The sequence below is a fragment of the Puma concolor genome, chromosome B3 (genome assembly GCF_028749965.1).
Source record: "Puma concolor isolate L17-30 chromosome B3, mPumCon1.1.hap2, whole genome shotgun sequence".
NCBI classification, from domain to species: Eukaryota; Metazoa; Chordata; class Mammalia; order Carnivora; family Felidae; genus Puma; species Puma concolor.
In genome coordinates, this window is record NC_141672.1 from 78,182,473 (window position 1) to 78,205,168 (window position 22,696).

The 22,696-nt window shown below is 35.1% G+C and overlaps 2 protein-coding genes across 2 annotated transcripts; both read left to right on the forward strand.

The window, feature by feature from the left end:
- Positions 1-6,665: 6,665 nt before the first annotated feature.
- On the forward strand, positions 6,666-13,137 carry LOC112855242 (olfactory receptor 4K15-like). Its single transcript, XM_025918818.2, has 2 exons — positions 6,666-7,580; positions 13,054-13,137. Exons 1-2 carry the CDS (start codon positions 6,666-6,668, stop codon positions 13,135-13,137), a joined length of 999 nt encoding a protein of 332 aa, XP_025774603.2.
- An 8,293-nt stretch (positions 13,138-21,430) lies between these two features.
- Positions 21,431-22,411, forward strand: LOC112855125 (olfactory receptor 4K5). The gene has a single exon (XM_025918675.2). It carries the CDS (start codon positions 21,440-21,442, stop codon positions 22,409-22,411), a length of 972 nt encoding a protein of 323 aa, XP_025774460.1. The 5' UTR covers positions 21,431-21,439.
- Positions 22,412-22,696: the final 285 nt, after the last annotated feature.

Genomic DNA, 22,696 nt, shown 5'->3' on the forward strand with positions numbered 1-22,696 from the left:
ATTGTTTATTTTAATTGCCCTTCACATTTGCAAGCTACTTACAGATAAGCGCTTTGTCTTACGTTTTGAAATCTTATTTGCAGTTTTGCATGTAGTATTCAATTTTTATAAATTTCTGAATTAAATTTAATTGGGGAATACAGACAAAAGTGACATATTCTATTTGGCCTAAGTGATTTATAGTTTTGCAATATTGTAATATTTTGCTATACCTATCTTTACAGTATTAGAATGAGGCCTAAAACAATAGGTATTCCACAAAAGTGCTAATATTAGTGATTGGGACAGAATTGAACCTGCAGAGAGAATGAGTTACTTTATAAGAACAGTCTAATTAAAACACTCAGAACCTTGCCTTTGGATATATTTTCACAGAAAATGAATGCTATATCAGTTATAGTAAGGCATTAAAGTAACTAATGTGTAGATAGATTGGGAACATGATTTTTCAGTAATGTGAATCCCTAGATAGAAATAATATTTACTGGTCTCTAATATAAAAGTGCTTGTTAACAATGGTCCCAGTGGGACAAAATTATGCATCATTGAGAAATACATGGTCACCCTTACTTCCTTTTAAATAAAATGTGTAAAGCACAAGGATTATTGCAAGCCATATGAAAAGAACATTTCTCATATCGTCGTGACACCTCAGGTTATACATGTGACACTTCTGAAATAAAACAGTAAACAAATTCCAACCTCTCTTAGTGAATCTGTATGGCAACTGAATGTTGATTCATGTAAGTTTTAATACTTCTGCCACTTCAAATAGGTCTCTGTAAATGAACTATTTTAGTATAATACTTTAATTATAGGAATGAGATTGACTTTGTATATGCATGTTTGAGCTCCCTCTTAATGTTCTGATTGAGTTCATTTTTCCTCATGGAACTAAACTTCAGACCCTCTTCTGCACACTCAGCGACTGTTATCTTTAAGCTTACTTCTGATTATATGGCACCTAGTGTAGTGACACAGTTAATGGTCAATATATTTGCTTAAATTCACTTGCTTCTTTACACATATAGACACACATATAGTTTTTAAGTTGTTGCACTGATTTCCATGCAAATAGTTATGCCAACATACCATTATTAGAATGCTTAGCATACGATTTTTACAATGAAAATTTTGGCCTTGTTACTTGCTTCCCATATTATTTAACTTGAGATTTGGTAATATAATGATAGAATATACTTGAAGGGTTATTGTGTGCATTCTAGATTTTATATGTACATATAATATGTATATATATGCATTTTTTGCTGAAGATTGTATATGTGTGCATAATCTAGTAGGATATATATATATGTATATATATATACTTTATACTTCTGTATATGTCTATATTTCTGCCTACATTCTTATAGAATTCTTAGCACATAATAAGCACACAAGAAATGGAAGCTAATTATCTCATCCAAAAATTATAGGGTACATATAATAATCCAAGTTTATTCTGTATTTAATAACTTCTAGATTTTTTTTAGACCTTGTGCTTTGGAAATGACTGAATCAAGTATTATACATACATATATGTGTACATACACACACAACACATCATTTCTAAGTAACTGGATGAAACCAAAAAAGGTTTTCGAAGTGGAAAAATCAGTGAAATAAAAAAAAATGATTATATTTAGTTATTTCAGTTATTTTAATGGCATCATTGGTTCTTCTAATTAAAAACTATTGATGGGCAATTTATAAACACTGTGTGCACTGAACCATTCTTAGTTTAATGTGAACTACAATGATTACTTCAGTCTCTATTATTTTACGGATCTTATAGTATTTGTGTACTGGCTTTGGTGACTCAGCTAGTGAGTAAAGTGTCCGTAATATAGTGCTCAGAAAGAGTAACATACATAAAAATCTCTAGCTCACTTTCATTAGGAAAAGTTGGAGAGCCCATTTTCTTTATTATATGTGACTTGTAGTTTGTCTCTTTTGGAGTTGTTTTCACTTCAAAGATTTTTTTTTTTAATGTTTATTTTTGAGAGAGAGAGAGCACAAGCAGGGGAGGGCAGGGGGGGGCGGGGAGAGGGACACACAGATTTATAAGCAGGCTCCAGGCTCTGAGCTGTCAGCACAGAGCCTGACACAGGGCTCGAACTCAGGAACCATGAGATCCTGACCTGAGTCTAAGTCAGACACTTAACTGACTGAGCCACCCAGGCACCCCTGTTTGTTCTTTTACCTTTAATCTACATTATAATAATTTTGGGGTGGAAGGGCACATGCTTTTTTAAGTTTATAGGGTACATAATTAATGGAATTACTCAAAAGTAAATAGTTAAAGGCAGAGATTTGGATTAATATTTGGTCTGGTTGCTAGTTATACAGTCTGAGCACTGTGTGTCTTGCAAATTACAGGACTGAGTGATCCAAGAATTCTATTTATATGAAAACATGCCTGTATTCCTTATCATTTATAAAATTTCACCTGAATTAATAACATATAATAATTTTTCTGGTGTTTAAAGCTCTCTATATTAGATGGATTCTTATGGAATCATTTATAGGCCTACAGGGTCTTAGAGTATCCCCAGATCAACAAAATCTCTGGGATTTTCATATTTCTGTGGAAAATATTTATAGTAAGCCTTGGCTTATTTTAAGAGATTAAGGTTAGGAGTAGTATATTTCCAATTGCAAGGAATATGCAAAAGAGATTAGCTTATTTATAAGGCTCCTTACCCTGGTATTAGGAAAACTGACAAGCTAGATGAGACAGAAATTTCAAGTTGAGAAGCATGCTGAGAAAACCCATTCCTTACCTTCCTTCAACTCTTTATTGATAGCTGTAATTTATAGGGCAGAATTTAATTTTCTTTAATATAAGGCTTTGATTTCCACAAAAATGCCATCCTTTACAACCACCCCACCCAACACTGGCACTCCCCTTTCCAATAATAGGCAGCATTGGAAGATGAAACCTTTCAAACTTTAACTCCTAACTACTTAAATATGCTTTTGCTTAATGTTTAAATGTTTTGTTTAAATACTGAATTAAGTAATATGCCTTTTAATAAATTTTAAAAATAATGAATCTAATTGATTATATAAAAACTTTTTTTTAAGTTTTGTTTTTGAAGAGAGAGAGCACACGTGTGTGTGCAAAGGGGAGGGAGGGAGGGAGGGAGGGAGGGAGGGAGGGAGGGAGGGAGGGGGGGGAGCCCCAAGTAGGTCCCCCTCAGTGCAGAGCCCTGATGGGATGCTCCATCTATGAACTCTGAGATCATGACCTGAGCCAAAATCATGATACACACACACACACACACACACACACACATACACACACACACACACACACACACGCACACACAAATGACCAATTCAATAAAGAATGAGGTGAAAAATAAATATTCTTACAGATCATTTTAGTGGTATAAATTTTGGTACAATAAGTCAAAAATTTCTGAGCTCCTAAACAAATAGTTATGTATAATTGTAAGTTTAGCTAAATAAAAGCAAGGTTATTACACGTTAATAACAGGGAAAATTGAAAAATTCCATAAAATAAAAATACCACAAGTACATTAAAAAACTGGTATAAAAGTACTGTATTGACATGGGGAAATATTTATGACATATTGTTAGTGGTAGGTTATAAAAGAATATGTACTGTATATATAGGGATAATAAATATTAATATTTAGTTTTTGAGAGAGACAGAGCACAAGCAGGAGAGGGGCAGAAAGAGAGAGGGAGACACAGAATCCGAAGCAGGCTCCAGGCTCTGAGCTGTCAGCACGAAGCCCACTGGGTGGGGCTCAAAGGCACAAACCATGAGATCAGGACCTGAGCCAGTTAGACCCTTAACTGACTGAGCCACCCAGGTGCCCCTAGGGATATATATTTAAATTAATGGTTATTATCTCTATGTGTTCTCATTAAAGATAATTTTATTTCATCTTATTACTTGATTTTCCTAAATTAAAAAACTGAAACTTGTAAATTAAAAAGAGCTTTGCTGTTTTTTCAGATTAAAAAGATTATATGCTTATTGAAGGAAAGAAAAACTCAGCAAATAAATAAATGGATAAAGAATAAAAACTATTATACTCTCTTACCCAGAGATAACCACTTTTAATACTTTACAGTAGGTCTTTAAAAGTTTTTATATATATATGACAGTAACAAGAGATGTCCATACAGGTGATTTTTGCAAATGAGTTTCAGACCCCTATAGTACTTTTCCTTAATTCCAGAAAAAGAAACAGAAGTTTAGACATTTATCTCATCTACTGCAGGTTTCACTAGGTGTGTGGACAAAGGAACATGATGACCTTGCATTTTTAAGATAAAGTTTAAATTAAAAATTTTTTTTTCTATTATTTATTTATTTTTGAGACAGAGAGAGACAGAGCATGAACAGGGAGGGTCAGAGAGAGACGGAGACACAGAATCCGAAGCAGGCTCCAGGCTCCAAGCTGTCAGCACAAAGCCCGAAGCGGGGCTGGAACTTCTGGATCGTTAGATCATGACCTGAGCCAAAGTCGGCCACTTAACTGACTGAGCCACCCAGGCACCCCACTTAAGATAAAGTTTAAATTAAAAAAAAAAAAGATGGAGTAGTAAGAAGGAGAGAGACCACTGGGTTGACAAAGGTTAAGTAGAGACAGACAAACTAAAGACAGACTCTATCATTTTGATTATTTTGCCTAAGGTGAGAAAGCTTCTTTGTGCCCTACAAAGGCTTCCTGGCTTCTCTTCCAGAAATGGAGTGCCACGTGTAATGAGTTAATGGTCTACAATTCACAAGATAGGCTTTTGAGAAATTTCACTCCAGAAAAAGAGCCACCTACTTTTCTTAATTAGTAGAACCTAAACTAGGGTGTACATTCCCAAGCAAGTAAGCTGCTTGAGTATAAGAAAACAACATTTAGAGTTCTCTACATTTATGAAATATTCTTTAACTTCAATTATAGTTTATAATGTATATATTATTGTGGTGATATGTACATATAATTTACAGGTAATATACATGGTCATAACTATTGCTGTTAGAGGAGTTCAGCGAAAAACTCAGGGCTGCTACCTATCTAAAGGTAAGTTTTCTTATGTTGTGGCATTCAGTTATTCTTCAATATGCATCCTGTTTAGTTTCTTCAGAGTCATCTTTAGTAAATTAATTTTAATACTTAAATAAAACTTCATAAGTTATCAACATAGAGCTATTTTTCAAAGAAAAGAATCAGAGCCTCTAAAAGAGAATTTTTTTTTTTTTTTTTTAGTTTCCTACAAACTATACAGGGATAATTAGCATGTAGAAGAAAATAAAAGCAATTCTCTTTTGGCTGATATGAAACCAAAAATTTTAGTTTTTGTATATTTGGATCAACAAATATTATTGAACATCATCTATGAGTGAGGGACTGTAGAAAAAGATCAAAGAATGAATAAAATAGAATTTCTTTGAGAATCATAACACCTGTTTACATAAATTGTTAGAGAAGATATAGATTGATAATATCAGTAAACATGGGAATTTTTTTGTACTTAATGCTGACTGAAGATCACATGTTAAAGTCACAGAAATTCAGGGTCACTGGGTAGAAAAGAGCCATTATGCATTTACACAGAATCTAAATTAGAAACTAATTAAAAAAATAAAAATATATTATTAAGTCAAATAGTAACATGCTTAAATGTAAATAAACACCATTAAAATGCATGAAGGAGCTATTGTCTTAAGTAGGATGAATACATACTTAATAATTTAGGTACTATGTTAATTTATTCCTGCAAATATTTTCATCATTGATGGAACAAAGGCATAGTACCTAACATCTATTGATGTTATGGGCCATGTGCTGTCCTGAATATTTCATCTATTCTAACGCTCTTAATAATGACAATAGTCCTTTGAGGCATATACTATTATTTCTCCCAACTTACAGAAGGAAAAACTGAAGCACGCAAAGTTTAATTAACTTCCCCAAGGTCACACTGCTAGGAATTATAGGAAATACCATTTGAAACCTGTCAGTGTGACTCAGACCTTAAGTTTCCTATTTATCAAGAGATTTATTTATTTATTTTTTATTTAGCACATATTTATTTTTTCAAAAATACAAATTGGAGGAAGAAACCAGAAATAAGTAAAGTTGATTACTTATACGGAGTGATTTAAAATGAGATGGAAGTTATGGAAGGGATGACACTATTATCAGTATGCCGTTAGTTGTGGAAGTGATATGTAAACTTATGTTTTAATTTTTTTAATGTTTATTTTTTTGAGAGAGAGAGAGAGGGGGAGGGGCAGATAAAGGGAGAGACAGCATCCCAAGCAAGCTCCATGCTGTCAGTACAGAGCCAGACACGGTGTTCAATATCACAAACTGTGAGTTCATGACCTGAGCTGAAATCAAGAGCCATATGCTCAACTGACTGAGCCCCCCAGGCACCTAAAGTTGATTTTAAAACATGACTATCATGCTGGGATTCAGAGATGAAAGCCACGGTTACAGAGTCATTACAAAATGACTGCATGCAACATTTATTTGTGTGCTTATAAGGATCTAAATACATAACTATGCTGAGGGGAATGGGATAGCAGGCTTGACTTTGCTCATTCACTGCCACAATACTATGATGTTTTTTTTCCATTTCACTTTACAGGAATGTTTCTGATCCCATCTCAAAAATTTGAAATCATGGACCAAGGAAATAAATCAGGAGTGACTGAATTTATATTGCATAGTCTTTCAGGTTCTCGAGAGCTACAACTTTTCTATTTTGCATTTTTTACACTTTTCTATTTATCCATTGTGCTGGGGAACCTCCTCATTGTGCTCACAGTCATCTCTGAACCTGCACTACACACACCCATGTACTTTCTGCTCAGTAACCTCTCCTTCATTGATGTGTGTCTATCCACATTTGCCACCCCCAAAATGATTATTGACTTCCTTATGGAGCACAAGACCATCTCTTTTGAGGGATGCATGACCCAAATATTTTTTCTGCATGTTTTTGCTGGTGGTGAAATGATGCTCCTTGTTGCCATGGCCTATGATAGATATGTAGCCATATGTCGACCCCTGTACTATGCGTCCATCATGAGTGCACGCAAGTGCACAATCCTTGTGGTGGGCTCCTGGCTTACTGGGGTTCTGCACTCAATAAGTCAGTTGGCCTTCACAGTAAACCTTCCATTCTGTGGCCCCAATAAAGTGGACAGTTTTTTCTGTGACCTTCCCCTGGTTATCAAACTTGCCTGCACCAATACCTTTACTTTTGAGGTACTGATGCTTTCAGACAGTGGTCTAATGGCCATGACCTCCTTTGTGCTCTTGCTGATCTCCTACACAGTCATCCTGGCTAGTGTGAGACGGCGCTCCTCAGCACGCATGGCCAAGGCGAGGGCCACCCTGACTGCCCACATCACTGTGGTGACCCTCTTCTTTGGTCCCTGCATCTTCATTTATGCCTGGCCTTTTAGCAGTCTCCCAGTGGATAAGGTTCTCTCCATATTTTATACTGTTTTCACCCCTCTTTTAAACCCGATGATTTACACCTTAAGAAATAAGGAGGTAATATCAGCAATGCAAAAACTAAGGACTCGACATGTGCATTTCTGAAAGTCTCCCAGATAATCCTTATGATAAATAAATAGCCTATAATAAAAGCCAGGTTAGTGTATCTTACTCTGTAAACTACTGTTATGTCTGAAATATCAGAGTACTCATTTTCTTCTTTCTGGTATTTTCTAACAGTAAACAAACCATGTTAGATAACAGAATTGGACTTATTTTTTGTTTATGAAATAATTCTTATTTAATTTGGACCAAATTTATTTATGTCTTTTCCTATAAGATGTGTCTGTCAAAATTCATGCTTCATCCAATAAACTTCATATGAAAATTTACAAAATATTAAAATATTTACCTCATATTTTAAAGTTTCAGAAGAGTGATTGATTTGCAGTTTTTCTCCAGTCATCATCTTATCTGGTATTACAAATTAGAAAGAGGAATTGCCATAAATTTTATCTTGTTCTTACCATCTTTAGGTGACAGAATAAGTTTTCTGATTATATACCTCAACTCTGTCTGTCTGCCTCTGTAAATTTATACAAATACCCACACTTACATTCTTTGCTATTCAAATGATTTCTCTCTGAATTAAGAAACTAAATAGATTGAGATTTTTCTTCTTGTATATTTTGCAATGAACTCTCACAACAAACTACCCAAACATAGGGACCAAAGAGCAAATAGATTGTTTCAGGATTCATGATCTGAACTGAGAAACCTAGGAAAATCCATACATTTACATTAACCATGTTACAAATACTAAAACTTGAGCCCACAATGCTGCTTTATATCAGCATATTAATGTGGGAAATCAAATAGCTATGTCGTGGGCTAGGAGGTTATACGGAATGCATTGCAAAGCAGAAAACTGCTTTCTTGACTTGCTGAAAACAGCATGCTATGCTTCACTTATCTAGTTAATGTATATCTAGGGGGCACTCACTTCGCTTATCTAGTTAACGTATACTTAGGGGCTAGGTCCTGCCTATGCTCATAAATTCCTTAGACCATGTTATTGCATGGAATATTTCACCTTGTCTTAACTTGTTTTTCTGCACCTTTCTATACGTTCTTACTGGCATGTAGCCCACTGAGTATTGCACAATGTTATCCTACATGTCTGCTCAATAAATACGGGAGCTTGAGAGCAGCTCAGAGAGACTTCCTTTAGCCTCCCTCTCACCTCTCCTGACTTGCATGCAGTCTTGAGTAATCCTTTGCTGGGCAAAGCCGATAGCTGAACCCACATATTAAAGTTTAGAACTGACATTCAAAGTTCAATGACTACCTACAAAAATGTATATCACTCCATATATAAGTAGACACTTTTCACCAACAGTACTAAATATATATTTTTGCTCTATATATTTATTCTCTTACTTATCTATATCATTTATGCTCTCTAATCCACAACAGCCAATAAAACGTAATTCAGAATATATTTTTTCAAAGCTCTAAGAACACAGAATGATTTTAACTTTTTAAAGGAACACTACATATTCACACTTCAATTTAATATTTAATTCTTACAGTCTATCCCCTCTTTCATCAATTAGAAGACTAAGAGTCACATGTTGTACAAGTTAAGTGACTTGAGCACATTCAAAATCAGCAAGTAGAAGAAATGATACAAATAACATCCATTTCTGATTTGTAGTATTTGAAAGGAAAGCCATACCCCAAAGGCAAGCTGTTTCTGAAACAGAGTGTGTAGAAGAAATGGTAGTTTGGAATAGGATTTAATACCAATTATGTTTTAAACAGTTTTTGATTCACTTTTCACTTTCATAATTTTACCACTCCACAAGGCTCTGGTGATTCCTTTGGGAAACATAGAATTAAAAAAATAAACCAATATAGTACAGAGTCATATGATAGGGGTGATGATGATAATGATAAAGCCAAACATACTTAATGATAACAATGTTAATTTATAAATTATGTTAATATGTAATCTCTTTTGATTCTCACAAAATTTCTGTAGATAAGAAAAATAATATTATACCTCTGCTTCTGACAATATTGAAATTTAGGTCATTCTGAAACTCTTGCAAAAATACTTACGAATTCTAGATGCATTCTTTAAAATAAATAAATGACCTCATGGCATCTGAAATAGTGGGAGCTCTGAGAGAGGAAAATTGATGGGAAGTGACTGCAGGTCATAAAAATGATGGACAGTGCTTGGTCATTAGGGGGGAAATTTTGTCTGTCCAAGAGTGTGAGGTAGGATTGGATCTTTTCAATCTGGGACTCTTAGCAAAGGTATACAGAAGAGGGTGCTATGGAGCACAAGGAAAAGCTAGTGGCCTAGCCTACAGATAGAAAAACTGCTTTGTCTTAGAAATTATAATCATGGGATTGCCCACATATAAATTTTGAGTTTGAATTTATAGTCTCTGCACAGTCAGAAGAGCTTTAACCTGAAAAATCAGCGTTAGCTTTTGGGAACCCAATGGGTCATTGAATTTTTGGGGTCATTTGAAAACACAAAGACCAAAACTTTTCTGAGTGGTTGCATCCTAAAAACTGGCCCAAAGATTGAAATACATGAATTGTGGCTGAACCTGAGTTTACAGTCAAATTCAAAAACACACGAGGAGTCTATCCACAATGAACAGCAAGTCAGGGGAACAAACAGCAGACTAACTTCCTGCTCTCTTCTCAAATCAGTAATAAATTGATAGGATATATGTTATGAAACAAATATGTTCAAAATGTCTAAACATACAAAGCCAATATAAAAGAAGAAATTGTTACTTCATAAAAGAAAAGCAGGTGACTTCTGTTCTGGGGAAGAGGAGTAGACATAATTTCCATATTCCTCCTCCTAAATACAATCATAATCACTTGTTGATATAAATTGATTTATATATAAAACAAACATTACAACACTCTGAAATTTGGAGAGAAGAAGGTAGACTGGATATGGACCCAAGAAATTACATGACATGACAGAAGACTCCAACAACTCAGGAACGCTAATGAAAACAGCCCAAAAAAAGCCCCAACGAAAGCCTGTTCATTCTAGCCAAACAACCAGGAAAGGGTCAGCCTAGCAAGACAGAAAACTTTATACGACTTCTCTACTTCAGCAAAACACTCTAAAAAAATCTTTGGTCCCACCTCACCTATACCAGCAAAAGCCAAATGAGTAGCCTAGGTTCCTACTGCTGGCCAAGATGTAACAAGCTACCCCAGCACTCCCACACACAGAGGTGGTGTCAGAAAAGGCCAAAGATGGAGCCTGAACTTTCATCTTTGTCAGACTGGACTCAGCACCTCCTCCTATGGTATAAGTAAGTAGCAGTGACAAAGTAATCCTATCCCTCCCAGCCAGGGAAATCAATGGAGGCTTAGTGAGGCGTCAGAACTCTTCTTACCTCCCAGTAGTAACAAAAAGTGTCCTCACCTCCCCTTTGGTGCCTACTGAAGCAGAGTTGGGAAACTGAATTTCTATTCCCACCTGGCAGTAACAAAGTGGTGTTCCTTCCGTCTTTGCCTGTCAGAAAAGTGTAAAAATAAGCCAACTAAAACATAAAGTCTAAACAAGGTTCAGAGTCTTAAATATACTGCACATAATGTTGAGATTTCAATTCAAAATCAATCATACAAAGTAGAAAAATCTCAACTGGAACAAAAAAAGAAAATCAGTATATGTCAACATCAAGGTGATAGAGGTGAAGCCATCCTAAAAATGCTTCAATGACCAATTATGAATACATTTAAAATAAATGATAAAAAATTGGACCTCTCAGCAAAGAACAGAATAGAAAGTCTTCGCAATTAGAAGATACAAAAAAGAATCAAATATAAATAAAAATGTGAATGTAAATCAAATGTAATCGATTAATGATTACCAAATATAAATTAAAAAAATAAAAACAAACACCCGAAACTCAATGGATGGTCTTACAGCAGAATGGGAGACACAAAGGATTAAATCAGTGAAGTGAAATGTGCAATAGACATGTTTCATTTTGAACAAGAGAGAGAAAATAGACTAAACAGATCATTCTACTCTCAATGAGACAGAAAATAATTCTTCCTACCTCAAGGGAAAGGGATAATGATATCGATTAATTTTGACTTATTATATTATGTGTGCATGTTAAAATTGTGAGGGCAGCCACTAAAGTAAAAATAAAATATATGATTTTCAAACTAGTAAAGGAAACAAATGTGAAACAAACTTAATCTGCTTAATAAAAGGCATGAATGAAAAAGGAAAGGAACATAGCAAAAACAAAGCATAAGATAGTGAACATAAATACAAGTAGGGGAGAGAGAGAGAGAGAGAGTCTTAATTTACCAGCTTTTTATAAACCTAATGACATAGTTTCTAAATGCATAAAGGGAAGAATTATAAGAAAAAGTGGAAAATATCACAATCACCATAAAAACAACAGGCAGCAAAATTTGCTAATTCTACAGAACTGAAACGTGATCAGCTAGATCTAAGGAGCATGTGGGAGAAAGACATAGCACAATTACCTTAGACATGTTATCTAGTTCATTTCCTGTGAATGGGCATACTTCTGATTGAACCAAGTCCACGTGGGTTCTGTGAATGAGAAAGACCATTAATAGTTTTTACAACTGTTAAAAACAGGCATTTCACAGAAGAAAACTAAATGTATAATAAATTTGTGAAACAAGTTAGAAGTAATAGTCAAGGAAAAGCCAATAATAACCATAATAATATACCTGTGAACATATGCTTAGTTGGTAAATATCAATATGTACTTATTTTACTTTTTAAATGTTTATTACTTTTGAGAGAGAGAGAACAGGGGAGGGACAGAGAGGGAGACAGAGGATCTGAAGTGGGTTCTGAGCTGAAAGAAAAGAGCCCACTGTGGGGATCTGATGAACCCCAAGGATCATGACCTGAGCTGATGACCTGAGCTGAAGTTGGACACTCAACCGAGTCACCCATGTGCCCAAAAATCAATATATGTGTCAATATATTTTATGTGTGCCCAAAGAAGGACAATCTTGAAAGGGCACAAACTCATTGGGGAAAGTGTGGTTCCTCTCACAGCTTAGTACAGAAGTTCACTGGTTTGGCCAGGTAAGAGCTAGTCTTGATGGCTGGGCAAGTGTTAGGCTACTCATTGTGCTGGTGAGGAAACAGCTAGTCAGCAACTGGTGGGGTGTGTGTGCACAAGAACTCTAGGTTCTGACATGGGTAAAAACCTTTCAGAGTGGGGAGACTTGGTTTTTGTGTGGAGAATGCTGTGAAAAGGTTATCACCAGAACGGGGCCACAAGGTCACAAAAGTATTGCATTCTGGGTCCCTGGCTGGGACAGCCTCCAGTGTGTTTCCACACATCCACACCACTGACTCTAGACCATGCCTGAACTGGTAGCAGAGTCTCTTCATCTTGCAATGTGCCTCTGGGTTCCTACTCCGAGAAAGGTTAACATCATGCTCACTGTAAAGGAGAAGTATTTAAAGGCATTCTGTTTATTACAGGGTATATAATGAAGGGTGAATTCAGAGCTGAGAAGCAAAAAATTGATAAAAAAAAAAAAAACTAAGTTCAAATGCGTTAAGCCATTTTGTAGGATAACTGGAAACATCTAGTACTGTTGAAGATACGTGCCCTTTATGATTTAGCAATTATTCTGCTAAGAATACATTCTGGAGAACCTCTAGCACATATTTACTCACAAAAATGTTCATTTTAATATTGTTTGTAATAGCAAGCACTGAAACAAGCTGGGTGTCTATTCACAAAAACTTGACAGATTAGTAGTGTATTCATACAATGAGAAAACTACAGCATTAAAATGAACTAAAACAGGGGCGCCTGGGTGGCTCAATCTGTTAAGCATCTGACTTTGGCTCAGGTCATAATCTCAGGGCTCATGGGTTCAAGCTCCACATCGGGGCTGACAGATCAAAGCCTAGTGCCTGCTTTGGATTCTGTGTCTCCCTCTCTGTTTACCCCTCCCCTGTTCTTGCTTTCTCTCTCTCTCAAAAATAAATGTTAAAAAAATAAATTAAATGACCTAAAACTATGTGTATGACTATTGATAACTGTCTCAAATAAATTATTTAGTGGAAAATAGCTAGTTGCAAAAGATTTAAATACACATGCAAATCCAGGCTATCTATTTCTTTGTGGATATGTTCCTGTGAGTAAAACTATAAAAATAAGTCATGGGGATGTTAAATACCAAACTCAGGTTAACTGTGGAAAATTAATCTGTGCTGCTATATAAGATGCTCCAACTAACAAGTGTAGGAGGGGGAAAAAACCATTTTTCCCTCTACCCATCCTAGGCTTATTGGCTAAGGCCCTGTACATTAAACAAAAGACAGATAAACAAGAGAAAAGCACGCAGAAGTTTATTAACATGTGCAATGGATCTACATGAGAGCACTCAGAAATGAGTAACACAAAGAGTTGGTTAGAACTTGGTCTTATACAGCATTTTTAAAAGAACTATGAATTTTAGAGAAATGACCAGACAAAAGAAAAGGTGTCTGAATTTCCATGGCAGCCAACTGTGGGAAGGCAAATATATGGAGAAACAAATAAAACATAAAAGTCATCAGCCTTTTAGTGAGTTTGTTATATAGATTCCTTTGGTGCCCTCTCTGGGCTGAAAAGGATCTAGAGTTGTCTGTGGTAATTAACTTCTATCCTTCCTGGTAGAGAGCAGATGGGGGGACACCATTACAAATTTATGTCCTACTTTTAGGCAAACAGCCGGGGCAGTAGTGAGCTTTTCTTGTATCTGCTTCTCAGTTACCTTCAGCTCAAAATGATTTAGATGCCAAAGTGGTATATTTTGGGGTGGTGTGTGTGTGTGTGTATGTATGTGTATGTATATATGTATCTATATAGTTATATATAGTTATGTTGTTATATTTATAATATATATATTGAGGATTGGGGTGGCATATTCTAATACCTTTCACAATGTTTTAGTCCTAATAAAAATAAAGGAAATATGGTAAACATTAAAATGTCACAAAGATGAACATTTTAAACAAAGATATTAATAGTTGTCTTTATTTTCAGTGTACTTGAAATATTTAAAGTCATCTTATACAAGTAAGGATAAACAGAGACTCACAAAGTTAAGTCATTTGTCCAAATACTTATTCTTAGTTTTTGACAGAACTGAGAACAAGAATCCATGTCTTGTAAGTTCTAATTACTTATCCTTTCCTCCATATCCACCACGTGCTCTAGAAGCAAGGACACAGCATACCCTTCCATTAAAGCCAAAGCATTTCCATTTAGGCAAGAAATGTACTTTTCCACACATCTTCCCTAGAGTATCTGGTTGAATTGTGTAGAATTCACAGAAGATATTTACTCTACATACTGTCCAAGAGTTGAATGACACTGTCTTTTGCTCCTATGGTCATCATTGTAATTGTCAATAATATGGGATGTTACTTACTTTTTTCCATTGGGCATATGTAGTGAAAGGTATTAATAATAATCCCCATTGGAAGATGGAACTTGGCTATCTAATACTAATTCTCCAAAGCTTCAATTAGTCAATTAGATAAAACCATGGGACTACTCCAATTTGACAAAAAAGACATCTATAAATATTGCTACTAGAAAGAGATTAATCCCACAACAGAAAAATTGAAAAATTCAAGTTACATCTCTGATATGCATTATATCAGGTAGGTTATACCTGAAAAAGATATATATTAGAAATAGATTATGTCTAGTTACAAATTCAATTATTACACTGTGCTTTAGAGAAGATCTATAAATGGGAGAAAAGTGTATTAGAAGTCAAAGAAAGTGAATCAAGAGGAGGATGTTCATGTTGTCTTAGCATGATTAGGAAAATTTGTTAGCAATTACGTACAAAGGTAAAGTACCTTGGGAGATTATGACAAACTCTGTACTTAAAAAAATCCATTATTACACTCTTACCTATCACCTAAAGAAACTAAATAAAATGCAAATCAAGGCTATATATTTCTTGGTGGACATGTGCTTATGGAATAAAGCTACTTTTAAAAATAGTGGGTGTTAAATACCAAACTCAGGTATTTATATATATCAGGCTTTTATATAGCATTAATGATTTATTTTACTTACTGTGTGTTTAGAGTAAATCAGACAGCATTTATTTAACTTTATAGAATTACAGTGGAAATTTCTTCTAAGTATCTCATTTCTGTCACTTTTTAAACAGTTGGTAAACAAAATATGGTTTACTTTTAATACAACAAATAATATTCTATGCTATGACTCAAAAGAATTATTTTATCCCCTTTGTAATTGCTGGTTTGATTATTGGCACTGTTTTTTTAAGTTTATTCATTTTGAGAGAGAGTGGGGGAGGGGCAGAGAGAGAGGGAGCGAGAGAGAATCCCAGGCAGGCTCTGCACTGTCAGTGCAGAACCCCATGTAGGGCTCAAACTCACAAACCATGAGATAATGACCTAAACTGAAGTTGAATGCTTAACTAACTGAGCCATCCAGTTGCCCCAGTCATTAAGGTGTTAATGATTTAAGTGTGAGTTTGTATTGCTAATGAGATGGAATATTCTTGTTCCATGTAGAAATGAAGTTTATATAGGTGGTTTATGGTTTGCAGAGTTGAAAGTCATTCACTGGGAAGGTCTTTTTGGCACAGATTATAAGGCAGAAAAGTTGAATAAATGACCGATGTGAAGTGAAATATATTTCAGTTAACACTAAAACACATTCATGGAAAATATTCCATGCACATTTATTTAAAAAAAATTTTTTTTAACGTTTATTTATTTTTGAGACAGAGAAAGACAGAGCATGAACGGGAGAGGGTCAGAGAGAGAGGGAGACACAGAATCTGAAACAGGCTCCAGGCTCTGAGCTGTCAGCACAGAGCCCGATGCGGGGCTCGAACTCACGGACCGCGAGATTGTGACCTGAGCCGAAGTTGGAAGCTTAACCAACTGAGCCACCCAGGCGCCCCTCCATGCACATTTATATAACAAGTCCTGTGAATGGTACATAAAAAGCATAAGAATACAAGAATCACCGAACATGGCAGAGAAAGAATATCTACACAAAAGCTCTTTGAGAGAGTACATAATCTACATACAAGCAAAGTGCTATAGCAACATTAAGAAAGAAATTTCAACTTTTAAGCCTCTAGGAAGGCTTTTAGAGGACGTGGCATTTGCACTAGAATAGATTATCTGTGAAGGACATCAGAAAATGAATATAGGGGCACCTGGGTGGCTTAGTCGGTTGAGTGTTTGGCTTTGGCTCAGGTCGTGATCTTGTGGTCCAGGAGCCCTATGTTGGGCTCTATGCTGACAGCTCAGAGCCTGGAGCCTACTTCGGATTCTGTGTCTCCCTCTCTCTTTGCACCTCCCCTGCTCTCTCTCTCTCTCTCTCAGAAATAAACATTTTTAAAAAAGAAAATGAATATCAAGGTTTATCAGCTTGACAAATGTTGAATAGTCTGGTTTTGGCTAGAGACTAGCAAGTGATATATATATATACACCATAATATATGGTTGTCTGTCATGCTAAGGACTTTAAATTTTACTATCTTTTTTCACTTCAAGGAGTGATGAGATGTTACAAGTGGGAGAGGGAGGTCCAGGAAAAAGTAAGTTTATAACTTGGAAGAACAGTGGCAGTTTCATAGTGAAGAAAGGTTTAAAGGGAAAAAGAGCTGAACTGAGTAGAAAAATTTTGAGCTGTGGTCTGAGATGGCTGTGTAATGTCCACAACCAACAAACTGTCAGGAATATGTGTGGATTACTGGTGTGTAGTGAGAAATGGTGCTAGAAAATTAAAGGTCATCACACAGAGGCGGATGGAATGCTCAAGGAGGAGAGGGAACAAAATGAAGAGAGATAGATATGAACATAAAGTAAGAGAAAAAGCGAATAAGATGTATAGAAGGGGAAGGAACAAATCTGGAAATCTAGGCCAGGTCCTCAGTGGAAATCTATTTGTAAGGGGCAGTGCGTGGATGAAGGAATAAAAATATAAATTAAATAGTTAAATAATAAATTAAGACTATTTACTAAATAGTAAAAAATTCCAAGAGGAATTCCAGGGGTTGTCTCACTTAAGAGTATAACAAAATTAGTTATCCTAACCAGGTCTTTAAAAATATTTGATAAATAAAATTTTCCTTATTGTGGTAGCAAAGGGCATAATTGAGTGTAGTAAGGTCTGAATAGGTAGAAAAGCAACAAAAGAAAGTAGAAGAATTAGGAAATTTTTTTTCCTTGTTTTTGGGGAGGGGGCTTATTTCTCTGATGGTTCACACTGAACCCTTTGTCAGTAGATGTAAAGATAAAATGACAGTGGGAGAGACCACAAGGGCAAGCTAAAAATGGCTTAACTCAGTGATTCTGAACTCAAGGTGACTCTTGCCCTCCCTGATATTTGGCAATGTCTAGATACATTTTGATCATCACAACAGTGAAGTACGTGCTACTGGCATCTAGTGGGTAAGACCAAGGATGCTACTAAACATCTTACAGTGTACAGGACATCTTCATAACAATTATTCAAACCCAAATGTCAACGGTGCCCAGGTGGAGAAATTTGGCTTAAGTGAAGAACTAATATTTCATAGTAGGTGGAAAGATAAGAATCAAGAGCATTTATTGAGGAGCTCTTCAATTGTAACAGAGTTACACAGTTATGGGTTACACAGTATGGGTTTCATATCATTCAGATTTAAAACTGTATAATGCAGAGTCAGAGAGAGTTAGCCCTGAAGTCAAAGATCTGGGTTCAAGTGCTAGTTCTTGACTTTCCAGGTATAACTCTAGACAAGTTACTTATCATCTCTATTACTCTGATTTCTTACTGCAAAATGGGATTAAGTGTGTTTATCATGTAATATGGGAAAATACAATTAGTCTGCATAAATTGTGTGGAGATTACTAAATCCTTGTGTTTCTCCTCTATAGCTCCATAATAATAAAACCTTTCCCTCAGGTCTGGTGTACAGATCACTTGATATAAAAACACAAACCTCTAACTCAACAGATGCTACCAACAGGTTTTCAACAAATCCAAGCTTTCTTTTCCATTCCTTTTCAGATTAAAAATTTTTATTCATCACTAAAAAAATCTACCTCATTTGTTAATTTATAAATAATACATCCATAAACATTTTCATTAGGTAGAGTTCATTTTACATAACAAACCCATATGGATTGTTTATGGATTGTTCTTGCTCAAGAACACTATTTTAGAAATGGGGAAACAAAGAGTCACATACAGGATAAGGAAATAACATAATTTACAGTATATTTCAGAATCTTCTCAACTATTGCTCTCATATATTATAAATACTAATTATTAGTAATTCGTTCATTAAATTTTTATGAATCATCTTAAATTTTTGCTCTAAATCCATACCCCACAAAAATGTCTATCTGAAATGTGGACCAAATGTGTTGCTCTGAATATTCTAGTGAGTACAGGAAATGATTCTGTACTTGAGGGTTTTCCTGTATGGAATGTAATTACATTGTAGGAGTGGAAAGTTTTTAGTTTTCCCTTCTAGGTTCTTTGGCTGATAATTAAATTGATGTACGAAAGCTTAACAGGAGAAAAGCAAATTTAACTTTTATGTATGAGAGACCCATAAAAAATATAAGACTCAAAGAAGTGACCAAAGCAGGAAGCTTTCATACCTTTTAGACAAAGAAACAATAAATATATGAGGAATTGACATGACAAAGGGCTTTGGGCTTGAGGTATTAAATTAGTGAAGAAGTAATAATGTTTGTTTATAGGAGCCTTCTTAGCCTTAAACTCCCTATGTCTGGTGATAAGGATAACTTCTACCCTCTTGGTGTATCGGAGATTTCACATGGGAGATTTATCTCCTTTCAGGGGAAGAAAGGAAGGTCAGAGTGTTCTTCTTGCACTGGCTATTTCTCAAATAACATTAACTCAAAATAATCAATATGCCAAAGTGGTATACTTCAGGCTGATATAGTCATCCATCTAAATGAGCAGCTATATTGATGAAAGGATACCAAGTTTCAGATATTCAGAATGAATAAGAATGAATATTCAGAATGAATCTAATGTACAGCATGGTGACTTTAGCTAATAATACCACATCATATACTTGGAATTTGCTGAGAGTAGATCTTAATTGTCCTCACAAACAAAACAAAACAAAAAAACAAAAACAAAAACGGTAACTATGTGAGGTAACAGACTTGTTAGTTTGTGTTAATCATCGCACAATGTATACGTATATCAAAACATCACATTGTATACCTTAAATATATGTAACTTTCGTTAATTATAACTCAATAAAGCTGGTGGGAAAAAATGAAAGACTTGGGATATATATCCTAGGGACTTAGACTGGTTTCATGTATGAAATAAACAGGAAGTGAAAGCTATTTTTGCTTTCATGTGGGGCTAAGATTACATCATGCTCAAGTTCCTTACTAAAACTGGTCAAATTAATTGTCAGAACTAATACGATTTCCTAAAATAGAACTTCTTGAAATTTTTTCCAGTTCAATGAAATTAGATTTATATAGCAGGGCTGTGTCTTTACCAAAAAAAAAAAAAAAAAAAAAAAAAAAGAAAGAGATTGAGAAAGAGACGTGGTTTAAGCTAATTATTAGGATTAGTCTGATTCCAAACAAAATATATTTTTAGGAGCATGGGACATTTATAACTCAATAATTTTTCTCTCTGTGCAAAACATCCTAAAACAACTATTCTTTCATTAATTATAAAAAAGTATTAATAAGGTCACGGATAATAATAAGCAGGGAAACATAAGTTGGCCTAAATCCAATTTTTTTCTCGTATTGAGAAATAAGTGACATATATCACTGCATAAATTTAAGGTATACAGCGTGATGGTTTGATTTACGTATTTTGAAATGATTATCAAAGTAGGTTTAGTTAATACCCATTATCTTACTCACATACAATAGAAAGAAAAGAAAAAAGATTCTTCTTGTGATGAGAACTTTTAGGATCTCTTAACAATTTCCTGGCCTAAACCTAATTTTGACCAGCAAAGGCAATGTATAAAGAAAATTCAGGCACTGCTTCTAAATAAGCAAGTAGAAATGAGTTTTAGATAATTAAGGTAAAGTTATAATATGCATTTTAAGAAATTACACAGATGAACAACTGATAGACTGGATTAACTAGAGACCCAGATAATATATAACAGTATCTTCTTAGTAGGAATTATCTAAATTGTGTATGATTCCCACGATAGCAATAATATAAAATTTTGTTAATTTGGGGGTATTTAACATATTAACATTTACCATATTATAATTACTTTGATAGCAAAATGTCAGAACCTATTATCTTTACATTTCGAAGCCTTCTGTAAGGTAGGCATTTTTACCACCTCCTGTCTTTTTTGAAATGTAGAATTAAAGCTCAGAAAAAATAGTCTAAAGTCAATCAGTGTGACTTTACACAATAAACACGAAGCCATGAATATCTCTTGGAGAGTTAAAGAGATTACAACCTAAAAAGATTACAACTAATGATAAAAATGACCACAAGAACCACAGATGTAAATTATTTTTGCCAATCAACAAAGCCTATGCAATTGGTTTTAAGTCACTCCTCTTGTCTTGTGATCACGAGTAAGCTCATGGATAAGCTTTTTTACTACTGTTTAGCATTATTAAGACTATCCAAAACTAAAGGGGTTCTAATGAAATAAAATTATTTAGCATTATTTAGACATTGCCCTAAGCTCCTTGCTACTTTCCAGATATATTTTTGTGATCCCTTCAAAATTTTTTATTTAGCAAATGCACACTGTATCTGGGATCTCAGAATCCTTTGCATTAAAAGTCTATGGCTCATAATTCTGATCCTTTCCTATTTCCCCTTCCTTAGGGCTGTTCCAAAGCCTGTGTGCAGCCTGGATCCATGGATAAGGTCAATTCTTCAGTGGTGTCTGAATTTGTATTGCTGGGACTCTGTAGTTCTCAGGATCTCCAACTTTTCTTTTTTGTTTTCTTCTCTGTGTTATATGTGGTTATTGTGCTGGGAAACCTTCTCATCATCATGACAGTAACCTCTGATAATAGCCTGCACTCCCCCATGTACTTCCTCCTGGGAAACCTGTCCTTTGTGGACATCTGTCAGGCTTCTTTTGCTACCCCTAAGATGATTGCAGATTTTCTGAGTGAACACAAGACCATCTCCTTCAGTGGCTGCATAGCCCAGATTTTCTTCATTCACCTTTTTACTGGAGGAGAGATGGTACTACTTGTCTCCATGGCCTATGACAGATATGTAGCTATATGCAAACCCCTACACTATGTAGTCATCATGAGCAGAAGGACGTGCAGTTTCCTGGTAATGGTCTCCTGGGCTGTGGGCTTGGTGCACACATTAAGCCAGTTATCATTTACTGTAAACCTGCCTTTTTGTGGACCCAATGTTGTAGACAGCTTTTTTTGTGACCTTCCTCGAGTGACCAAACTTGCCTGCCTGGACTCTTATACTGTTGAAATACTAATTGTAGTCAATAGTGGAATTCTTTCCCTAAGTACTTTCTCTCTCTTGCTTGTCTCTTACATCATTATTCTTGTCACCGTCTGGTTTAAGTCTTCTGCTGCAATGGCCAAGGCATTTTCAACACTGGCTGCCCATATAACCGTGGTAATATTGTTCTTTGGACCTTGCATCTTTATCTATGTGTGGCCCTTTACCACTTACCCTGTGGATAAACTTCTAGCCATATTTTATACCATTTTCACTCCCATTCTAAACCCCATTATTTACACACTAAGGAACAGGGATATGAAGGCTGCCATGAGGAAGATTATGACCTATTACCTGAGGCCCAAGAAAATTTCTGAAATGCCACTAGTAGTGAGGAATTCTCTTTATTAAGACAAAAGTCCTTCAAATTCCTCCAATCAGTACTCTATCTATAAATATTTTCAATATGTTCTTGTGGTATATTTCAACTATGGTGGAAGTGATAAAGAAGATGATATAGAGAGAATATGATTGATATTAACAAGTCTTTTCCCAGCTATTACCTAAGCAAAAGCTAAATATAAAAAAATAAGGAAAAATATATGGAATATATAAGGAATATATATGGAAAAATATATATGGAATATATAAGGAAATATATGGAATATATAAGGAAAAATAAATGATTACTGGTTC